The 24,848-nt window shown below is 41.0% G+C and overlaps 1 protein-coding gene across 2 annotated transcripts; it reads left to right on the top strand.

Moving 5' to 3' along the window:
• Window positions 1–376: 376 nt before the first annotated feature.
• Window positions 377–23,800, top strand: kcmf1 (potassium channel modulatory factor 1). Of its 2 annotated transcripts, none has more exons than XM_072912043.1 (7): window positions 377–587; window positions 7,908–8,075; window positions 12,829–12,968; window positions 14,141–14,242; window positions 15,210–15,393; window positions 20,169–20,475; window positions 22,509–23,800. In XM_072912043.1, exons 1-7 carry the CDS (start codon window positions 572–574, stop codon window positions 22,768–22,770), a joined length of 1,179 nt encoding a protein of 392 aa, XP_072768144.1. In that variant the 5' UTR covers window positions 377–571; the 3' UTR covers window positions 22,771–23,800. The 2 variants fall into 2 exon arrangements, with proteins under 2 accessions (XP_072768144.1, XP_061782909.1); XM_061926925.2 differs by having other exon boundaries at window positions 15,204–15,393.
• Window positions 23,801–24,848: the final 1,048 nt, after the last annotated feature.

Here is a 24,848-nt window from a genome sequence, read left to right as displayed (position 1 = left end):
TTTCTCCAATAGAGACAATACTTAAGGGGTTTACCATTTTCTAAAATCGTATTAATAATTTGAAACACTGTCCTTGTCTTAAGTTCAATTGTTTATTTACTGTGATATGACAAATAAAGTTTGATTTAATTTTATGTAAGAGTGCTTTTGAAAATTTGTTTTCCCTTTTTTGTTATTAAGGTAACCGCAAGTAAACATGCCTGTATTTTTAAACCTTGGCTTGCAAAAAAAAATGTGAACGTAATTGTAAAACATAAATCGATGTATGAATTGTGGGGAAAAAATGATTATCATTCATTTTGTAATATTTGGTTTTGCCTGCAAAGCAAAAAGTAGGGCTTCCGGTGGCATGCCTTGTCTTGTGAAGCCACACAGGAGTAGCGCCCCCTAGCGTTGGTCGACAGCCGTTAACGAGATAAGTGCCTGCCTGGGAGGGGAAGGGAACAAACTGTAAGCCACCAGGGTATCCATCTTCGCCAAAAAAAGGGGGGGAAACTGCCCTTGTATAGTATCTCCCACTGAAACTGTACCATTCGAGGCGGCGGGGAGCCCCGGGAAGGGTGTTTGTAGGATGTCCCGACATGAGGGTGAGTTGATAAACAGCGCCGTGGTTGCTTGGCTAGCTAGCTAGATAGTTGCTAGCCGAGCTAAAACGACTAATGCGCCATTAGCTCCTTATTTCCATAACGCCTCGAACCGCTAAGAGTTACTTGTTGTCATTATAAAGACACGTACATGTCATAATGTCAACTAACTGTGGGGGAAATCCGAGTCAGCGTTACCGCAATGATACGGCAACATGCTAGCTTAGCAGCTAGCCGTTGCTAGGCGCTGCTCTGTTAGCTTGTGAACAAAGTGTCATGGCGTGTGTGCGTTGAAATAACTTCGCTTCTGCCTGATAAATACAGTGAAACATTGGACAATTGGCAGTGTGTTCCTAAGTGTGTGCGGGGGGCGAACGGCTGTGTGCTGTCACATTAGTGCACTGTCATCAAGAAGAAAAAACCGTCTCAGGCCGCAAAAGTCCCTGAACACGAATCCTGTACGAGTACCGGTGTCATCTATTTGGGAAGTCATCATATTTACTCTCTTTAATAATCAAAAGTAGGCGATCATGACTACGCTGCTGTTAATGTTTCAGCCACCGCTGAAGTTTTGCGTAATGGCAGCATGTCAGTTAGCTAGCTTGCTTGCTAGCCTAACAAGGAAAACGCTTCACGAAAGTCGTCGTATTTTTTTTAAAGTAGAGCAGGTTATATCATCACCAGAATAACCGCTTTTAAAAACACTTAAAGTCCTATTTCGTTAACGGTTGTGTTTTAAGTTGACCAAATCACAAGTGTTAACCAGTGCTAAACGCTGTGCCTTTAATCAGCACCGATAGGTGATTGATTAGTAATGCCTGTTGATCAAGTCATAATAGTACACCGTGTTTTAACATACACTTTCAAAGCAATGCGGTGTCCCATATTGTTCACTTTGACACATTAGAATCAGGTCCATCAACCAAACTGTTGTGATTTATTTTAAGCAGGACTGGCAAACGATCACAATATTTCAATCATCCATCCATTTTCTACCGCGATGTCCCTTTCGGGGCCGCAGGGGGTGCTGGAGCCTATCTCAGCTGCATTCGGGCGGAAGGCGGGTTACACCCTGGACAAGTCGTCACCTTGTCGCAGACCCAACACAGATAGACAGACAACATTCACACTTACATTCACACACTCAGGCCAATTTAGTGTTGCCAATCAACCTATCCCCAGGTGCATGTCTTTGGAGGTGGGAGGAAGCCAGAGTACCCGGAGGGAACCCACACAGTCACGGGGAGAACATGCATACTCCACACATAAAGATCCAGAGCTCGGGATTGAATTCTTTTTATTTTTTTTAATTTAGCCTTTATTTAACCAGGTAAAAATCCCATTGCGATCAAAGATCTCTTTTCCAAGGGAGACCTGGCCAAGAGGGCAGCAGCAAGGTTACATTAAAAACAGTAAACAACACATAAAACATCACATTTACAACATTAAAACTTGCTCACATAACACATGTGCATACAGACAAGGTAGACTGCAGTCCTTTCACAGAAGTTTTAAACTCATTTAATGTAACAAGGGTTTGAAGTTTAATACTCGATTGTAGGTTATTCCAAGCCTTCAGTGCTGAAAACCTAAATGCTTTCTTGCCAAGTTCAGTTCTTACTTTGGGGACGACAAATTGCAGAACATTCATTGAACGAAGATTGTGACTTCCTTGTTTCTTTGTTAAAAGACAAGACCGATAAGATGGAGTGATACCCAGAATAGTTTTGTAGATGAAAATATACCAATGATTGAGGCGTCGAGCACATAAAGATGTCCAGTTAACCATTGAGTATAATACACAGTGGTGAGTAAGGGGAGCTCACCAATCATTTAGGGCTGCAACTAACAACTAATTTGATAGTCGATGAATATGTCGATTATTACTTTGATTAATCGATTAGTAATCGGATAAAAGAGACAAACTACATTTCTATCCTTTCCAGTATTTTATTGGAAAAAAAACAGCATACTGGCACCATACTTATTTTGATTATTGTTTCTCAGCTGTTTGTAAATGTTGCAGTTTATAAATAAAGGTTTATAAAAAAAAAAAGAAAGTAGCCTCTGCCCATGCGCATAGCATAGATCCAACGAATCGATGACTAAATTAATCGCCAACTATTTTTATAATCGATTTTATTCGATTTAATCGATTAGTTGTTGCAGCCCTACAATCAATCAGTTTATTTATATAGCCCTAAATCACAAGTGTCTCAAAGGGCTGCACATGCCACAACAGCACAGATCCCACATCAGGGTAAGGAAATCTCAACCCAATGGGCTACAATGAGAAACCTTGGAGGGGTCCGCAGATGTGGGGACCACCCCCTCCCTGGGCGACCGGTGCAATGGATGTCGAGTGGATCTAGTTAATAATGTGAGAGTCCAGTCCATAGTGGGGCCAACAGGACATCATCCTGAGTGAAGTCAAGTCAGTAGCACAGAGACGTCCCCAACTGATGCACAGATGAGTGGTCCATCCTGGGTCCCGATCTAATCTGTGCCCCCCCTCTCCTTCGTGCAGAGCAGAAAAGAGGCGGCAGATCGACTGGTCTAAAAGGGGGGTGTGTTTAAAGGCTAGAGTATACAAATGAGTTTTAAGATGGGACTTAAATGCTTCTACTGAGGTAGCATCCCTAACTGTTACCGGGAGGGCATTCCAGAGTACCGGAGCCCGAATAGAAAATGCTCTATAGCCCGCAGACTTTTTTTGGGCTCTGGGAATCACTAATAAGCCGGAGTTCTTTGAATGCAGATTTCTTGCCAGGACATATGGTACATTACAATCATCAAGATATGATGGAGCGAGACCGTTTAGTATTTTATACGTACGTAGTAAAACCTTAAAGTCGCATCTTAAGTGCACAGGAAGCCAGTGCAGGTGAGTCAGTATAGGCCTAATATGATCAAACTTTCTTGTCCTTGTCAAAAGTCTAGCAGCCACATTTTGTACCAACTGTAATCTTTTAATGCTAGACATAGGGAGGCCCGAAAATAATACGTTAAAGTAATCAAGACGAGATGTAACGAACGCATGAATAATGATCTCAGTGTCGCTAGTGGACAAAATGGAACAAATTTTAGCGATATTACGGAGATGAAAGAAGCTGTTTTAGTAACACTCTTAATGTGTGACTCAAACGAGAGAGTTGGGTCGAAGATAATACCCAGATTCTTTACCAAGTCGCCTTATGTAATTGTTTGGTTTAATCACGATTAATCACAGTTCTGTTCATAGTTAACTCAAAATTAATTGTGATTACCGTATTTTCCGCACTATAAGGCGCACCGGATTATTAGCCGCACCTTCAATGAATGGCATATTTCATAACTTTGTCCACCAATAAGCCGCCCCGGACTATAAGCCGCGCCTACGCTGCGCTAAAGGGAATGTCAAAAAAACAGTCAGATAGGTCAGTCAAACTTTAATAATATATTAAAAACCAGCGTTCTAACAACTCTGTTCACTCCCAAAATGTACGCAAATGTGCAATCACAAACATAGTAAAATTCAAAATAGTGCAGAGCAATAGCAACATAATGTTGCTCGAACGTTAATGTCACAACACACAAAATAAACATAGCGCTCACTTTCTGAAGTTATTCTTCATTCGTAAATCCTTCGTCTTCGGTGTCCGAAGTGAAAAGTTGGGCAAATGTGAGATCCAAAATGGCCGGCTCCGTCTCGTCGAAGTAATCGGAGTCAGTGTCACTGTTATCCAGCAGTTCTGTGAATCCTGCCTTCCGGAAAGCTCGGACCACAGTTGTGACCGAAATATCTGCCCAGGCATTTACGATCCACTGGCAGATGTTGGCGTTGTCTGGCGCTGCCTCCCTGTCTTAGTGAAGGTGTGTTCGCCTTCTGTCATCCATTGTTCCCACGCAGTTAGCAGTCTAGCTTCGAATGCCCTGTTGACACCAATATCTAGCGGCTGGAGGTCTTTTGTCAATCCACCCGGAATGACGGCGAGTATTGAATTATGCGCGTAAGCGTGTCTCTTAATGTGATGTTATGAGCTAGCAAATATAACAACTACACTACCCAGCATGCAACGATAGTTACGAGCATGCGCGGTAGCCCTGAGAAGCGTTGTTGTATGCTGGGAGTTAGAATGTGGTTATGAGCACGCTGTGAGTAAACGTTGAGAACTCAGTTAACACGCCTCGTCTGCATTATTTATAATTAGACAGACAACACACTTAATAGGAGCCATTTTGGGGTCTTTACATAAACACACAAATGGAAATGAAACGTCACATATCCCAGCATGCACCGCGCGCTTCTTCTTCTTCCGGGGGCGGGTGGTTGCTTACAGTAGAAGAAGAAGCGCTTCCTGTTCTATGGGGGCGGGTGCTTACCTTGGCGGTTGCTTGCGTAGAAGAAGAAGCGCTTCCTGCTCTACCGGGAAAAAAGATGGCGGCTGTTTACCGAAGTTGCGAGAACGAAACTTTATGAAAATGAATCTTAATATTTATCCATATATAAAGCGCACTGGGTTAAAAGCCGCACTGTCAGCTTTTGAGTAAATTTGTGGTTTTTAGGTGCGGCTAATGGTGCGGAAAATACGGTAGTCACAGATAAACATACTTTTTTGTCATTAACAGGTGTACCCTAGAACAATCATTTTCAAGTTTTTATTCCAATGACTGGACAATTAGTTTGCTTCTCATGAAATGTTTTTAAACATGTTTTTGAAACAGCTCAACACAAAAAGGACATTATTTGTATTTATAAACGTGCTCAGTGGCCTTGTGGTTAGAGTGTCGGCCCTGAGATCGGTAGGTCGTGAGATAAAACCCAGTCCGAGTCATACCAAAGACTATAAAAATGGGACCCACTACCTCCCTGCTTAGCACTCAACATCAAGGGTTGGAATTGGGGGTTAAATCACCAAAATGCTCACTGCTCCCCTCACCTCCCAGGGGGTGGAACAAGGGGTTGGTCAAACGCAGTGTAATTTCACCACACCTAGTGTGTGTGAAACGATCAGTGGCACTTTAACTTTTATCACACCTTTTAATGAGACTACAAACAAATACCTGCAGTCTGTTGGAGTCTTGCCAGATTTTGTATTTTTTTAGGAATACAGAATGCTGTCGGAGCACTTACATTCGAAGGAGGAGCTACACTTCCATTAGATTAGATATCAGTTTCACGTATTAAGACAATATGTGGATGGTTACGATCATAGTTTGATTGTGAAGATGTTTGGTATTGTAATTAGTGATATTTCTACTTGCATAAATGTTTCTGATATTCTGTACATTAGCCTACTCAGTGGCCTAGTGGTTAGAGTGTTCGCCCTGAGATCGGTAGGTTGTGAGTTCAAACCCCGGCCGAGTCATACCAAAGACTATAAAAATGGGACCCATTGCCTCCCTGCTTGGCACTCAGCATCAAGGGTTGGAATTGGGGGTTAAATCACCAAAATGATTCCCGGGCTGCTGCCCACTGCTCCCCTCACCTCCCAGGGGGTGATCAAGGGTGATGGGTCAAATGCAGAGAATAATTTCGCCACACCTAGTGTGTGTGGCAATCATTGGTACTTTAACTTTGACTTTAACTTTATTACATCTTGTACACAATAATGGTATTCATATCTCTGCATGACAATGTTTTAGCCATATCTGTTTATTAACAAAATGTATTATTCAACCTGCTAAACATTCTGTAATTGCCGACTATGAATCAGAACCGGTTATAAAAGATTGTACATAATACGTCAATCTCCTAGAAAACATTTATTTAGGTAAAAATACCACAGATTACATTACAAAACATATTTGACAAAACATGATCGTAATGTAAGACCATTTTTTTATTTTGTTACGGTAGGTAAACCGGATGTGATGCGCAGCGCTTTTATTGTGAAGCCGGAAGTGTGTGATTGGTATGAGAAGGTGTCTTGGCATGTTTTGACGAAAGTCCCTGATTTAAAAAAAAAAAAAAAATGACTAAAGACTTCTTGTCTACCGTCTTTTTTTTGCTGAGCGAGTATTTCATCTTACTAAAGCAATTACTGTAACAATTTACATTTTATGTTACCACTGCACTCAACTATAATCCAAACATGGCCGTGAAGCTCCTTCTCTCTACCAGCAGTAAAGCGCGCCAGCAGGTGTTTGCGCCAATGCTGTCATCACATGGCGATCAAAAAGATTAAATGGTCTTGACTTGTCGGGAGAACGACCATGGTTTTGGGTCTGAATTGTCCATCATGTCCCTCTTTGTGCATTTTTGCTCGCTATTTTCAAGCTTGTGCCTCAACAGTAACTGAACCTATTACGTTTTCCCACGCTACAAAATGGACCGACGGTCAAAAAGGAATAAGGACGCATGCATGCTAAAAAAAATTTGCGCCGTAAAGGAACTTAAAGTTTACGCATTGCCAGAAAAACAGGTGCAGGCGCACACATCGTAGCCAAGTCATACAGCAATGGGAATGTGATCTCTCCTCACCAGTTGTACAGTACGTGATGATAGCGCCTTTTTACGAGATAACTCTATAGAAAAAAATCCACTAAATGGAAACTCTGCTAAACGAAAGGTGTGTGATTTAATGAATGCGATCACATATGTCAGGCGCAACAGCTTGAGAAAAATATGTAGACTGAAACATTTGGAGTGCATTTGTGCACTCCAAACTGATTAGCAATAACTCTGTATTCGCAACAAGAGGCAAGCGTGTACACAATAGCAACTCTTCTTTGAAGCAGTATCCGGGCACAAACTGTCTTTTCCTTCGGACTTAAAAACTTTTTCTATCATCCACTGAGCTTATTGATTGAACCTCCAGACATTTGAAAGTTTTCTATCCGTTCTGGAAGATTTCTTCTAAACAACTCTCTCCCATCAGTCTTTCTTTGCTTCGGACCAGCAACTACGAGTCATTCTTGGTAGTAGTGTCACGTTTGTGGCACAATCTTGGATCATTTGTTGATGCTGTTTGCTATTTAACATCAGCATCGATGAAATGATCTTATGCACTGCATACGGCCCTCGTGCCATAGTTTGGCCTTTCCTGCTTTAGTGACATTTTTCTTTGTATTGTGGTTGAATGAGCTTTTGACCTCAGACCTTCACCGTATTATTCATCTTTAAGAAGGTTATGTTTTCATTTATGTTGACTGAATAGGTCCAACTCCATTCTTTCCAGCATGGGCATAGCAAACAAAAAGTTACTTTTAATGTTTCATATCAAAGCACTGGATTGTGTGGGTCTGTGCGTGTATGTGCCCCCAGCTGGAATGTCAATGTTTGCTGCTCCAAAACAACACTCAATCACTCAAAGTAATGTTTTGCTTCTTGTCGTCCCAAAGGTGTGAGCTGCGATGCGTGTTTAAAGGGAAATTTCCGAGGAAGGCGTTTCAAGTGTCTTATCTGCTACGACTACGACCTCTGCGCGTCGTGCTACGAGAGTGGTGCCACGACGACGCGACACACCACGGAGCATCCCATGCAGTGTATATTAACCAGGGTAGACTATGGTAAGCTTTATTAGCATTTCGACTCACCTCATTCTAACCTCAAATGACATCTTTTAGGGGATCCGAAAGTACTCAGTTTTGAGGTATCACATTATAATTCTTATTATGGTTCTCCTCAGCGGTTATGTAAGGCTGTACGGCCTCATATTTATTTGAATGAAGTTACAGAAATGTTAAATGCAGTGAAGTTTTATACTAATGCAATATCATGTTTTTCTATATAGTGGTGAGTCCTAATTGTTTATTCAACTGCAGAGAGTACCATTCCTAGGCTAAGATTCAGATTAAAATTCTTTGTCATTCAGCATAGCAACAGTGATGTTTGCAGAACGAAATCGCGTTGCATTTGGCCTCAACAAAAACAGTTAGATAATCAACAGAATGAAAACAATTGAGAGAATAAAATAAAATGAAAATAAAGTAAACAAATACCAGAATGCAGTGTAAATATACAAATATGTTAGTGCAAAAATGTATGTACAAGGTGTTTATTACAAATGCATTTTGATATATTACAAAAATGTCATCACATATGATGTTACTTATAGTTTACAGTTGTCCCTTGTTTATTGCAGTTAATTGGTACCAGACGTACCGCAATATAATAAAAAAATAAGACAAATACTGCAATGTATTAAATACAATACATAAATAAAACTGAATTTAACATTTAATTTAGGCAAAAACATGTCTAATATGCTTTTAAAAAAGTGATTTGTAAAAAAACAAAAAACAAATACAAGTAAGCTGCAATATTTGAAGCAAGATGTAGTAAGGGACAACTGTATTTAGCAAATTTATTAAAACGTGTTTTGTACTGCAAACACTATATAAACAAAACAAAAAATGTTGATAAAAACGCAATAAAATGCATTACATAAGATAAAAGTTAAAACCAGACAGCAGCAAAAATAATCCCCAAAAAAGTTATGAAGAATTGTGTGTAAGAAATAAATTGTGATGAAAAAATGTTCTTCCCCATTCTGAAAGATGAGTCTCTGGCTCTCTGTCATGTTATGTGTTTTTTTCCCATGTGTGTGGTGTTTAAGTTCCTGTCCAGTACTATTTTTTTTTGTAGTTTCACTTCCCCTGTCTGTCCACTGAGCGCTGGCTCCTACACCTGTCATTGATTGGCAATCGGGACACACCTGTACCCGGTTGCCAATCATTCTCCTATTTCAGTCCGGCCTTGTCTTGCAGACAAGGTCAGATCATTGCCTATTGTTCTGCTTTGCTTAAAGAGTTGTTTCCTACTAAAAATGAGTTCTGTGTCTTGTGCGGTTATGTTTTCACTTGCCTTCTTTCGTTGTTTTCCACTACTAGTTATGTGTTCTTCCTCGTGAGTGCATTTTCTTTTGTTTATTAAATAATATTATTTTACTTACCATCTGCCTCTTGTCTACTGCATCTTGGGGTCATGCCACGAAGCTGCCTTTCACCTTGTGACACTCTGCTGTAAGATTGTTAGCTTGATAGCGAGTTCTGTGAAAAATAACTTTAATTGTCATTTTAGCCAGTCATAGCTTTGTCATTTTAGCCAGTCTGCCACCTAAACCTTGTGCCTGTATGCAGCTTTATAAACACATTATTATCATCACGAAATATATTTGTTTTTGAGGAATTTAGCGATAGTGCTGTTTTGTTTCTTGTTATTGCTATTTTTGCCTTGTTTTTTTTTTACATACACACTTGATGCTTTGTTTTTATTAGGACTTTGCCTGTCCATGCTTTCAAATTGACAAATGTAGATTGTTTGTATTTTTGTAACAGCCTAATGAACAGCACAGTTACTGTATGGTTAGCTGGATAAGTAAAAACTGATAGCAGTGTATATTTGTCCAGAAACTCAAAGGGGAACTGCACGTTTTTTAGGAATTTTGCCCATCTTTCACAAACCCTAAGGGAGACAAGAACACACGCCTTTTTGGCAATGTCAGCTAACAATAGAGGTAATGGGATTTGATCTGTTCTGCTTATAAAGAACTTTCAAAGACATCCAAAGACATACATTTTATATACATGCTGTAAGTATATATATGATGTAGTAACGGGCACATTCACATGTAATATTTACGTATTTTCCTAATTTTAAGCATATGGCAGCCGCTGGTATTTTCACATCATCGGAAAGATCAGCTGGTGGGGTTGCTCTCATTGACTGAGAGACAGCCCTGCGGTTTTGGAGTTACAGTGGCAGCTTCGTCGCCGCTCGTGATTGAGCAGCTGTTTAACAGGACGTCAGTGCAAGAGAGGTTTTTGTCCAAAAGTCGCCATAGTGGTCAGTCCAACTCCAACTTATTGCAGTTGCACAACACAGAATAAAATAATACACTTAAGAAACACTTGCAAACACCACCAAAAGGGCATAAGAAATGGCAGCAGCACGAGCAGCCAGCAGAGCAGCACAACCAAAAGCGTGCACGTGCAATAAAGGTACCGAAACATAGCACGGTTTGGTTTTACGTGAATCGATACCCAGTAGTACCGATGGAATTTGGTTGGTGCCATAAAAGTATTGAATTCGGTACCCATCCCTACCTGTTCTGTTTCTGTGTATTAGTGATCGCCATAAGGTCCGAAAATTTTAAATCAAACAAAGGAGGAATTGTTGAGATTTTTATAAAACAACTTCATACTTCCTCCAAACGAACCGTTTGGCGGAAGCATAAAGGAATTTGCCCAATTTGTAACGGTTTTTTTTTTCAACCTGTGATGTCAGCGGATGTATCCAAATATGGACATATGGTACAGATTTACCTAAAGAGCTTTGCGCAAGTCCGCCATTGTAGATTGACATAGTCAATAAGCTCCTTCTTTTTCTCGATCCTCTTGTTGTGGGGCAGACTAGCTCATACATGCACATGCATCTTCCGCTGCTGCCATTTTTAATACAAAGTAGTGTATAGTTCAAACTTGTATCTCTCAGTAGACTTGTTATGAAAGCGCTAAAAAATTACAACCAGGTTGACGGGGAGAAGACATAGTCGAAGTGGAGGCACGTAAATAAGACCACCCACGCAAAACGGCGCCTCCTGAAGAGACAGTCAGAAAGCTGCTTGAAGATGGTCTGTAAAACATAATCCATGCAAAAGTTTGACAAAATGACAAGCATTACATATTATGTAGACCACAAGGAAGTGTTTTAGATGAAGAAAAACAAATCATAATACCGTATTTTCCGCACTATAAGGCGCACCGGATTATTAGCCGCACCTTCAATGAATTACATATTTCATAACTTTGTCCACCAATAAGCCGCCCCGGATTATAAGCCGCGCCTACGCTGCGCTAAAGGGAATGTCAAAAAAACAGTCAGATAGTTCAGTCAAACTTTAATAATATATTGAAAACCAGCGTTCTAACAACTCTGTCCCAAAATGTACGCAAATGTGCAATCACAAACATAGTAAAATTCAAAATGGTGTAGAGCAATAGCAACATAATGTTGCTCGAACGTTAATGTCACAACACACAAAATAAACATAGCGCTCACCTTCTGAAGTTATTCTTCATTCGTAAATCCTTCGAATTCTTCGTCTTCGGTGTCCGAATTGAAAAGTTGCGCAAGCGTGGTATCCAAAATGGCCGGTTCCGTCTCGTCGAAGTCATCGGAGTCAGTGTCGCTGTTGTTCTGTGAATCCTGCCTTCCGGAAAGCTCGGACCACAGTTGTGACCGAAATATCTGCCCAGGCATTTACGATCCACTGGCAGATGTTGGCGTATGTCGTCCGGCGCTGTCTGCCCGTCTTAGTGAAGGTGTGTTCGCCTTCGGAGCTGTGTGAAAAAAGCCACCCGGCCTCTTCGCGTAAACTTCCCTTAACCACTCGCTCATCTTTTCTTCATCCATCCATCCCTTCGAGTTAGCTTTTATGATGACGCCGGCTGGAAAGGTCTCTTTTGGCAAGGTCTTCCTTTTGAATATCACCATGGGTGGAAGTTAGCATGGCAAGCTAGAACCACAGTGAAGGATGACTTCTCATTCCCTGTGGTGCGAATATTCACCGTACGTGCTCCCGTTCCACAGTGCGGTTCACAGGAATATCAGTTGCTGTGAAATACGGTAGTAATCCGTGTGCGGATGGAGAGATTGCGTCTTTTTATGAACCGGATCCTTGTCGCTTAGTAGGAGCCATTTTGTGGTCTTTACAGATGTAAACAGGAAATGAAACGTACGGTGATATCCGCGCGTTTTTTCTTCTTCTTCCGGGGGCGGGTGGTTGCTTACAGTAGAAGAAGAAGCGCTTCCTGTTCTATGGGGGCGGGTGCTTTCCTTGGCGGTTGCTTGCGTAGAAGAAGAAGCGCTTCCTGTTCTACCGGGAAAAAAGATGGCGGCTGTTTACCGAAGTTGCGAGATCGAAACTTTATGAAAATGAATCGTAATAAAGCGCACCGGGTTATAAGGCGCACTGTCAGCATTTGAGAAAATTTGTGGTTTTTAGGTGCGCCTTATAGTGCGGAAAATACGGTAGGTCTCTTTTTATTACAGTTTTTGTGCCTCATTCCTGTGAGAATATTGCGTGTGACTGAAGCATTAAGGAGTCGGACTATCCAGGACAAGCTGCAGTGTGCTCAAACAACCACCAGCTACGAGTAGATAATACTGTATCGTCACTTTCTCTTTCGTACTTATCTGATCGGTAGTGCATTTTTTACGCATTCTTCACTCATGCTAAACGTGATGGATGAGGAAAAATAACAGCCTACTGTACATATTGACCCATAGTAATAACCATCTCTCTGCCTCATCTTGCAGATTTGTATTATGGCGGAGACACCTTTTCAGTAGAGCAGCCTCAGGCATTTACATGTCCTTACTGCGGGAAGATGGGCTTCACAGAGACGTCCTTACAGGAGCACGTCACCTCCGAGCACGCCGAGACCTCAACTGAGGTGGTGAGTACTACGTCAAGCGTGAACTGTTTGGTTTTCAAGGGACACTAGTTTTTATAAGGTATCACAGTGGCTTCCAGCGATGAGATATTTCTTAAAATATTTACACAAAATGTTATTTTTAATATAATGTTATGTCTGATGGTGTTTGCTATTATCTAAGAGGTTCTCATTCACAATGTTTATGTGCATTTTTTTTCATTCAAAAGTTTACCAGTAAGGTGAGTTTTAAGTTACTTTTTTAACTAAGGTTGCGCTGTATAGACGATATAAATGATATACATTTGGCAGAAGATAGAGCTTTTAATACTATCGTCATATTGTGATAATGCATGTTGATGACACATTCTAGCTGTCTCCTGCTAATTTGACAGTACAAACCAGCAAACGACCTATCCTCAACACAATGTAGCAAGCGTCCACGCTAGTGAGATAGCGGCTCATGAGATAGCGGTTAACTAATCCTGGCCTTTATGGCAGTAAATAAAGTAAGATCCTTACAAGTAACATTATCACTGGTAGACGAAGAATAGCTAAACCTGCTACACTACACAAGAGGCTATGCTAACCGCTAAGCTAGAGCTCTTGAATGTAAACGGGTGGGCGGATTGATACAAATATCGAGAGTGGCGATACCAAGTTTAGTATCATAATATTGTCAGTATTGATTAGCTCGATATTTTTTATTATTACACAGTCTTTTTTTCGGTTGTTTTTTGTTATTGTTTACAAACTCTGGAAATAAGTCCCTGGACCCAGGACAATTTTAGATTTGAGCCAAAAGTAGTTTTTGCTTAGGTTTAGTTAATTTGCTGTATTAAATTTATTTTGCTCAAAATATTGTGTACAATACAAGGAAATAGGAAAATAATTGAAATATTTAATTGATATCAGACCGACGTGTAACATTGTTTTTCCTATTTCCTTTTATAAGGGGCCTTTGGAAATGGTTCTATTATCATTTATATATCTAATAATATATATTGTTATCTCAGGAGGCTGCAATATGTATATTCAGGTACAGTCCTTTGTGAGCTCTCTCACTGTGTTATGCGATTCAGGCGCTTATGCAGGAGGAGCGAGACCGTGTGGCAGACATGACAGCAGCTTAGCATCATCAGTTAAGCAGATCAGATGCGACAGAAATCGTCTCAATGTGTACCTTTTTTTTTCAGATCTGTCCGATATGCGCTGCCTTGCCCGGGGGGGATCCTAACCACGTCACAGATGACTTCACAGCCCACCTCACACTCGAACATCGAGCACCCAGAGATCTAATATCCTTTGTGTCCACACTCTCTCTCTCACACACACACACACACACACACACACACTAGCGACCATATGTACTAGTTAAATGAAGTTATAGTGGGCGCATATCTCTCTTCTCTATGAATCTTATTTTTTTGTCAATGCAAGGCTTTTAATACACCTCACCAAATGGCAAAAATAAGCATAAATTAAATAGAAGCAATGTTTATCCATCCATCCATCCATCTTTTTCCGTGGTGTTTATGCTATTCAAAAGTGCCATGACCTATTCTGTAGTATAAATAGCATCAGGTGGATACCCAGGTTAATTTTGTTCAATCTGCCATCTAGTGGAAGAGCATTTCATTGTTCTGCCTGTCACGACATGTCGCTGTCATAACAATATGAACAAAGATACATTATTTGTAGTAAACAAGTCAACAATTTCTGGGCTAATTAAGTGATATCTGATAATTTCCCGCTGTACACCCGATGATCCCGCGCAGCACAATAATATGCCGTACAGTAGTTCAGAGTTACAGCTCAATGACCTCAGGACCTACTGCCATAAACTAAACGCCAGTCAAAGTTACTCCATTGGAGTTTGTACTAATCTGTTGCAAAAATGTTAGCCACTGCCAGGTTTTAATCGGAACTTTCATGTTTTTTATACGGCGAACACAAGCTGTGTGTATTAAAAACCATATGTCATGAAGTCACATCAAATTGTTGGCTACATAGCTGTTAGCTTACTCCTTTGTCTAATATCAACATAACACTTTGATGACATCGTGAGCTTTGTTAAAACACATAGGGTTACTTCGCTGCCTTTTGTTTTACAATATTAATAAAAATCATTCCTTCTGTTAATGAAAGTTAAGAAGTCCGCTTACAACATTGAGAGCAAAAAATGTATAATGTCCTGTATAAACTATGCGCAATGCTATCCCACCAGTCCCATTGTTCAGCCTTAACGGCCCCCCCCTCGTCCAAGACGAGTCCAGCAGTGTTCGGCACGTACGCAGGATGTTCCACCCCGGGCGGGGACTCGGCGGGCCCAGAGCGCGGCGCACAAATATGCACTTTACTAGCGGCTCCACGGGGGGGCTTTCCTCCACGTCAACGCAGAGCTCCACCTTCACCCCTAGCAACAGAGAAGCCATGGACCCCATCGCAGGTGAGTGCACCAGGGAAGAAGATGTGTGTTCGCCGACTCGTTGGTCAAAAGCATTCAAAATAGAATCATAAAATATGAATAAAAAGTGCATGGATAATGATAATCCAGACTGAAAGTCAAAACGTCTTATTGATCCAGGAAGAAAGTCAAAAAGTCTTATTATTGCTAGGGGTGTCCCGATCCCGATATTAGATATCAGTTTGATAACAACAAAAATACATGTTTCAGATTAGATCGGCATGCATCTAAAAGGTCCGTTAAAATCCTCCAATAGAAGCGGTTCATTTCAGAAGCCGCTGCTGTAATTCTATCCAGCAGTGCTGGGATCCAACGGCACTGCTGTACCCCGGTTTTCCACTGGAATGCGTAACGGCTGCTGAACGGCGCCGCCACGTTACATCTCCGCTGTCTGCCAATCCCCACTGCCATTTGATGCAGCGAAATAGCGCAGATTTTTTTCCGCAGTAACATAATCCCTGGCGAGCGTTATACACGTACACACATCTCATACAACTTCCGCTAACCACTCACTTTGTGCATTACTTTCTGTCCCCCAAAAACAGATATTAGATAAATGAATCTACCATGTTGCGCTGTCTGGCTAATATAGAAGATCTGCGTATATTTAGTGCAGTCATGCGGTCCGTCATTGGCATGGCGGTGCCGTGCGCGAGGGGTTCACCGGCAGTGGACATCAACACCTTGACTTGAACGGATGTCAGGCTTGCTAATGACAGTTTGGTCATGTTTGTGTTCTTCTGTGTTTTGGCATTTTAATCCCTGTTCAGTGCTCTTATTTCCACTTTCTACTTTGTTTTTGAATCACTTCCTGTCCTGGTGCTCTCTGTGTTTTGAAGCACCTTTACTTTCTGTCCCATGTCCTGCCAGCACACCTGATTCTCATTAATTAGTTCTATTTAGTTCAACCTGGGTCCCTCCTTCTGTGCTGGATCATTTTACTTGTTAGTCGGCTTCCAGTGCATCTCCCTGTTGCAAATAAATATACTTTTACCTGCACGCCATCTATTTCCGCATCCTTGGGGTCATACTACAAGCAACGCTCACCAAATCCTGACAAATGATCCAGCCAGTGAGTTACCCCGCGGAGATTTCTATGGCCCAGCGTCTTGACAAGATTTTGGCACTGATGGCCACATTGAAGCGTTCTTCAGCCTCTCATCAAGCTCCCTCCCACCCATCCCTGTTGTCTGTTGGTCTTTCTGGGGGCATCTGGGATCCGTCCGTTAAGGGGGAGGCTATGAGTAGCTGTGCAGCTGGGGAGGCACAGCTACTTTTTGCTTCAGTGAGGTCTTCTACGACGCCGCTAGCATGCCTCCCTGCTTGGATGACCTCATCAGCGACGTCGTTCCAGCAAGACTTTCTGCTCCGTTGAGGTCATCCACGATGCTACCATGTTTCCCTGCTGGGATGACCTCAACAATGTCGCTGCTAGTACCTAATTTTGCGCCAGTGAGTTTGTCCACAATGTCGACATCGTTCCATCCTGTCTTGGTGCCGCCGCCTGTCACTCGCCCGGTTGGGTCGTTGCCTGTCCCTCTCAAGTCGCCTGAGTTTCCTTGCCTGCTGCAGAAGCGCCCATCTAGCGCTCGCCTGCTGCATAAGCGCCCGTCTGGCGCCCGCCATTCTCGCCTGTTGCATAAGCGCCCGTATGGCGCTCGCTGTCATCGCCTGCTGCAAAAGTGCCCGCCATTCTCGCCTGCCGCATAAGCGCCTATCTGGCGCCCGCCTTCCTCGCCTGTTGCATAAGCGCCTGTCTGGCGCTTGCCATCCTCGCCTGCTGCAAAAGCGCCCGTCTGGCGCTCACCGTCCTCCTCCTCATCGGCCGCATTGGTGGCTAGTCCATGGACATCCTCTGCACCAATGGCAGAAGCGTGTTTGTACCTGGACGTCAAGGACTGCTGCTGCTGGAGCGTTCGTTGCGGGCTTCTCATGTTCCCTTTTGCCACCTGTGTCGGTGTTCCAGCCGCCGCCGACACCTGGCTCTTCCCCGCTGGCTGCGGGGACATATGGCCTGGACTGTTGGCCCTTTGATGCAGGGATGCAGGTTGGCGACCCTCCGCCATTCTTCCCTCCACCCTCTCTTTATTTTTGAACTTTCTGTGGAACTTGAAGCGGCGTTTATCGGCTATAGGATGGGGCGCTACTGTCTTTACTTGCTAATGACAGTTTGGTGATGTTTGTGTTTTCTTGTTTTTGGCGTTTTACTTCCTGTCCCGTGCTCTTATTTCTAGTTTCTACTTCCTGTGTTTTTGAATCACTTCCTGTCCTGGTGCTCTTGTTTTATCACTATTTTCAGTGTGGTCTAGGTTTTGAACCATCTTTTACTTTCAGTTCCTTGTCCTGCCAGCACAACTGATTGTCATTAATTAGTTATATGTCAGGTTCAAATACTGATGACATCTATTAAACAGACAAAGAAGCAAGGAATTAAACAGAGACAGAATACAATTTAGCTGCTATTTCCACATCCTTGGTCACGCTACAAGAAACGCTCACCAAATGCGTGTGACTGAAGCAGTAAGAGTTAACCGCTGTGGCTGTGCTGTTCCACAATCGTTACGGCTCCAGTGGAAATCCGGGGTATTAGTAAGAGTAGGAGCTACATCGGACGTATGATGACATTTGTCGTTTCAGTCCACAAAATGTTGTTTATGGGCAGGTTAAATTAGTTCCGGTGCTCATCCGGTCAGCATAGTGCTGTGCTAATTACTACTTTGTGTGCATTTTAAGTGTGTTTAGCCTTTTTACAACCCAGTTTTGTTAAGCTCAGTATGAGTCCAAAGACAGCAATAGACAAGCCATGTGTGGCTAAAAACATTCAGAAAGTATCCACCGCGTTGTCAACACTGCATCCTCCCTTCCCTTCCACTGAACACAGAAAAGATTAACCGACATGGTAAAGTGGACTTTATTTTTTATCCCTAATTATTGTAGTGACCTGCGTACGTTGACAGTTCAGCTAGTTGTTTTGACTTAATTAGTTTATCCATCACCCCCTTGTAATGTTTGTTTGATATACAGTACTGTATAGCGCTTCATATTGTCTTAAAAACTTTCTCTTAAATATGGACTTTTGAGGCTGGAAGCCGTTATCCATGTTTACATTGTTTCTTATGGAGAAGTCTGCTTCAATATACAAACTTGTATTTATGAACCCTGTTCAAGAACCAATTAGGTTCCTAAGTCAAGGTTCCAATGTACATACATTAGTGTTGGAATATCCTGTATGGATAGGATAGTCTTTTATTTATCCCACAATTGGGAAATTACATTGTTGCAGTGCAGGTTTTTACATACAGTAACAAAAGTAAAGCGTGATGAAATACTACATATTTCTCACCAATATGTATAGATAAAAGATAAAATACAATATAAAAAAACACTTGCATCAGTATTGCACACCATGAAAAAAACATCACAGCAATTACATAAGTACATTGTAAAGTGTTATGATTGTGGGTAGAAAGGACCGTCGATAGCGCTCCTTCTTACACTGGATGTAAGTACTGATTTCTCACACTACATTTCATGTGAGGAAGTAGTCTGGCTTAAAGCAGAAAAAAAGGTGAGGCGTTTGGCCTGCACACAGAGATTTAGTTGGACAAAAAAAGTGCAATGCAATCCAGACAACACACGTCGTGTCAGTGATGTCCAGAGGTGTCTGGACACATGCTGGTCACCTGCTGCCTTTGAGGTGCTCTGCACCTGTTTTGGAACACTTCACCTCCTGTTGAAATATGTACACGGACAAATATGAGTGCATACGAAAACAGCAGTGTACTGCCATTGCCATCCATTAAAGTAATATAAGTTAGTACGATTTGTGCTGGTATCGGATTGATATCGGTAATGAAAACGTTGTATCGGGTCACCCCTTATTATTGCACATAGGCGTCTTCTTCCCCTCCTCTCCCTGCTAGTGAGGAGCTCTACAGTTTAATGGCATGGGGACCGAAGGAGGTTTTAAATATAGTGTATTTTCAGTGTATACTTTCTTTACAGTACAATATATATTTTATATGCACTGCAATTTCTTAACTCATCAGTGCATTTCTAGGCACTTTATATATTATTCATATATTTTCTAAAAATATTTTTTTGTTAAATAGATTTTATTTTTTTAAGAAATAATAGTATTACATAACTTCATTAAATCCTTCAATGTGTACTGGTTAGAGATATGCATTTGACTTAAATGTCCTTTATTGAACATATTAAAAAATATAAATGGAATCGATGAAAATCTATGAATATTCTGAACTCCTGTTTTTACTAATAAAGTTGCCATAGTGGTGGAGTTTGTGAATGTAGCTCAACTTAAGTTAAGTATTGCTCTCTATATGTGTACATCAACTGCATTTGCAATCAATTGACACTCAATAATATTCAGGCAGTTGTGTGGAATGAATATCTATATATAAAATGAATATGGACTAATAATATTGTTAGGTAATATTTTGAGTGACATTTCAGTGTAGTAACTTGTAGTTAAAGTGCAAACAATATTGTTAGACATTGAGTATTATTTTTCTTTTTTTTTGTTCATCACTGAGAACTGAGGGAAAAAAATGCAACAAAAACAAAAGTGGGCAATATTTTTTTGTCAAAATTCCAAGTGCGACCAGCAATCTGTTTAAGTTCCGAGGGTCCATAATATGTCTGCCGTGTCAAGGTGACAAATGTTGTATTTTAGTATGTTGATTCTAAACATCTAAAATCTTACCTCAAGTGATGTTTGCGTGTCTCTCCTGCAGAGTTGTTGTCGCAGCTGTCAGGTGTGCGACGCGCGGCGGGCGGGCAGATAAACTCATCGGGGCCGTCGGCCCTGCAACTACAGCAGCTCCAAATGCAGCTGCACATGGAGCGGCAGCAGGCGCAGGCTGCGCGGCAGCAGGTGGACACGGGCCGCCACGCCACTAGGCGCGGCAACAACACGGCCAACTCGGCCGCCGGTGCCGCCGCCATCCCCCCGCCCAGCACGGCCGCCGCCAACCCGGGCGCCACGACCGAAAGCAACCCATTGTCGTCGTCATCCCACAACTCCCAGTTCCTATTAGCACGGTGGGTGGCTCACATACACTCTCAATAATGAGTTTGCTGAAACTCATTATTGACCGTCACTCATTTATTAGCCTTTCTGGTGAAAAGTATTTCAAAAAGGAAAGACAAAATGTTTTTTGTTTTTTTGTTTCAGTATGAGTGAAATACCAACTGGAGGTATCATATTTCTTAGCCGCTCTGATGACTCTGCTTCTTTGATCATCATTATTTTGAAATCAGCATCATAATTACTCTGTTTGCTAACTTGCGCAGCTTATGAGGCCCTTTTTTGTGCCTGTGTCACTGCTGTATCTCTCCATGTCACTGGTGTGTGTGAGTGACAGGAAGAAAAGCTCTGACTGGCTTGTGGAGAAGTCCTTTGGCCCTCTGCTGGTTGGCATGTATACATCTTAAGACCTCAAGCATAAGACAACACATCTTTTACTTTCTAATGGAAAAATATTGTTAATATTTGGCTTACTAATTTAACAGTATAGTTGAAACATCTTGTATTTGTGTCAGTAACTTAACGATAGCAATGAAATCATCCTGAATACTTGTTAAACTCCATATGAAAAATATATTTGTCTTATATTTGGGTCGATAGCTTAATATAAATAAAATATTAGAATATGAAAAGTACAGTCTTAAAGTTAAAGTACCAATGATTGTCACAAACACACAAGGTTTGACAAAATGATTCTCTGCATTTGAGAATAATTTCGCCACACCTCGTGTGTGTGTGTGACAATCATTGGTACTTTAACTTTTTGAGTCCATGACTCAACAATGTGAAAAATATCTTATGTTAATGTCAGTGAATTAACAATATAAAAAATATCGTTTGTTATGCCAGTGAATTAATATTATGAGAAATACCATCATATATTAATTTCTGTAAATTAACAATATGAAAAATACAGTCTTAAATTTGGGTCGATAATGTAACAATATGAATAATAGCATATGTTGAGCATCAATGTAACATGAAAAATACCGTCTTATGTGAGTAAATTAACAATATGAAAAATACAGTTATATATATACACCTACTCAGTGGCCTAGTGGTTAGAGTGTCCGTCCTGAGATCGGTAGGTTGGGAGTTCAAATCCCGGCCGAGTCATACCAAAGACTATAAAAATGGGACCCATTACCTCCCTGCTTGGCACTCAGCATCAAGGGTTGGAATTGGGGGTTAAATCACCAAAATGATTCCCGGGCGCAGCCACCGCTGCTGCCCACTGCTCCCCTCACCTCCCAGGGGGTGATCAAGGGTGATGGGTCAAATGCAGAGAATAATTTCGCCACACCTAGTGTGTGTGTGACAATCATTGGTACTTTAACTTTACTTTAACTTTATATATTATTGACAGTACAGTATATTAGACATGAAAAAAGTATGTTCATGTCAGTTAATTAATGTGACAAAAAAGTTTCATATTAATGTCAGGAAATTAACCTAATAAAAATATAGCTTCTGATGTTAGTCAGTAAATTTCACATGAAAAATACTGATTTATATTCATGTCAGTAGGTCAACAATGTGAACAATAATTTATTTTATTCATGTCTTTTCACCACCAATATGAAACATCTTATGTTCATGACAGACTAATAAGGTCCTATTCATGATATTAAGTCAACAATATGAAAAATATTGTCTTATGTTCAAGTCATTAAATGAATATGAAAAATAATGTTTGTATCCATATCCTTAAATTAACAATATGAAAGCTAGCATCTTATATTCATGTCAGAAGATGAACAATATGAAAAATACATGTCATTAAATTAATGACAAATACCCTCTTATCTTCATGTTAGGAAATCAACAATATGAAAAATAGCATATTCAATGTTGGTCACCAAAAATATATTTGTTTTGTTCAGTAGCCCAACAATATGGAAAATACTGCTTTATGCACTATATTAAGTATTTCAGTACCACAAAGCTCCTTTTAGATGACAGGCAAAGACCTCCATGCCAGCAGGTGGCAGTAATGTGTAGTTTAGCACACATTGTGTGTTTTACTAACCACATTTCTCCCGTACAGCTTGAATGAGCCCAAGATGTCGGAGGCCGAGCGTCAGTACCTGGAGGGCGAGCGCGCCGACCGCAGCCTCTTTGTCCAGGAGCTGCTGCTGTCCACACTGATGCACGAGGAGAGCTCCTCCTCGGACGAGGACGAGCGGCGAGACTTCGCCGACTTCGGGGCCATGGGCTGCGTGGACGTCATGCCTTTAGACGTGGCGCTGGAGAACCTCCAGCTCCACGAGCGCGCCTCCGCGGGGAAGGAGCCTCCGCCGCCTCTTTGATGTCCGGGTGTGGAGCAGACTGTGCCCCCCCACCTGCTGCAACTGTCAGTGATGGACAGCAGCACCCTCCCACACCCTCCTCAAAAATCCTTTCTCCCCCACGGTTTCTTTTTCAGTGATTGTAATTTCAGGCCTGTCACCATTTTTTTTTTTTTTTTGTTCCATGTAAGCAAAAAAGAGGCAGAGCAATCATCCGAGTGAGAGTAAAGACATCTACAAATCTATAAATCTATAAATATATATTAAATATATATGAGGGTGATAATCAATTTGCATTCTCCTTTCTTCATCAGTGATAATGCAACAGGCAGCCTTCCTGTGACACGCCCCCTTTGGCCTCCTGGCCCCGCCTATAAATACTCCACACCCTCGACCAAGCTGCTGTGTGTGTTTCTGACTCTTCAATCTAATAAAAGTGCTTGGATGGGTTACCTTAACTACTTTAAGCATGCACTTCTTTGCAGCACGCATGACAAGATGTTTTTATTTACTTTTAAGATCCTAGGCTCCAGCGCGACCCCGAAAGGGACAGCGGTAGAAAATGGATGGATCCTAAATCTGTTTTTTTTTTTTTTTTCCCATTTCATTTAACTGACACGCTAACTCCCGACACGTGTTGGTGGTGCTGGGATGGAAGGAGGAGTTGTGATGATGAAGAAAAGCCGCTCCTGACTACGCACATCAGATGGACGCTCGGAACTAAAAGTCCACGTTTGTTTAGCGAGTAGACGCCATGTCTATTAACACCTAGACCAATGCTCTTACTCATATTCTCTTTTTTCTTTCCTTTTCAAAGGATGAACCTTGGTTTGTTTCTGCTAAGGATAGCACTTTGTATTTATTCATGTTTTGGAGCCTTTTTACCAACCTCGCCACCTTCATGCCTACTATCGCCCTCCTGTGTACTATATGACAAGATGTATATTGAATCTGTGGGTTTCAAATGCTTATAAGACATGGGGCAGACTTTTTTTTAAATGTACATTTAGATTACAATAAATCCAAACTGCACAGCTTTTGATGAAACCAAGAGGCCTTCACCGCTTTGCGCTTTTTCTTGCCGACATACAGCATGTGTGTTCCTATGGGAAAATGACAGGAAGATGCTGAAAAGTAAAGTCATGAAGGAAGTACTTGCTAGAAACTGTAACTTACAAAAGTAAGTCACGTTCAAAGAAAATCAAGTTACAAAAAGTACTTGGAGGTGGGAATATTTGGCCACCTCAACATTCGATTAAAAATAGATTATTTATGCATCTTTATGTATATTGATGCACTTTTACATTTAATTTTGTTTCACTAAATAAAAATGTATCACATGCAACTTTTAAAAAATTCCTCTGGAATAAGAAACAGTTAAATTAATGAAAATGTGCACAACTGGACCATAAGTGCCTCAAAATAAGGAGCTGCAGTCAGCCAAATTTTAGAACTGGCTGCATTACTTTATTTACAATAAATAAATAGATTATTAATGTTTACTAATCAATTCTATAATTGTCTATGTCCAAACTTGCGATGCATCTAAAAAATAGATGATTCCCCCCACCTGTGATACATATATGTATACACCTACAGTATGTGTATGTATCTAGTCTAGTTCAGAGAATATTTGGTTAAAAAAAACTAGAGATGTCCGATAATATCGGCCGATGAATGCGTTAAAATATAATATCGGAAATGATCGGTATTGGTATTTTATTATCGTTTTTTTTTTGTTTTTTTTAAATCAACGTAAAAAACAAAAGATACACTTACAATTAGTGCACCAACCCAAAAAACTTCCCTCCCCCATTTACACTCATTCACACAAAAGGGTTGTTTCTTTCTGTTATTAATATTCTGGTTCCTACATTATATATCAATATATATCAATACAGTCCGTAAGCACACATGATTGTGCGTGCTGCTGATCCACTAATAGTACTAACCTTTAGCAGTTAATTTGACTAATTTTCATTAATTACTAGTTTCTATTTAACTGTTTTTATATTGTTTTACTTTCTTTTTTATTCAAGAAAATGTTATTAATTTATTTATCTTTTTTTTTTTTTTTTAAGTACCTTATCTTCACCATA

This window comes from Nerophis lumbriciformis, linkage group LG32 (assembly GCF_033978685.3).
Source record: "Nerophis lumbriciformis linkage group LG32, RoL_Nlum_v2.1, whole genome shotgun sequence".
Lineage (NCBI taxonomy): Eukaryota > Metazoa > Chordata > Actinopteri > Syngnathiformes > Syngnathidae > Nerophis > Nerophis lumbriciformis.
The sequence above is the reverse complement of the archived record's forward strand: the minus strand, read 5'-3'. Positions and strand labels throughout refer to the sequence as shown.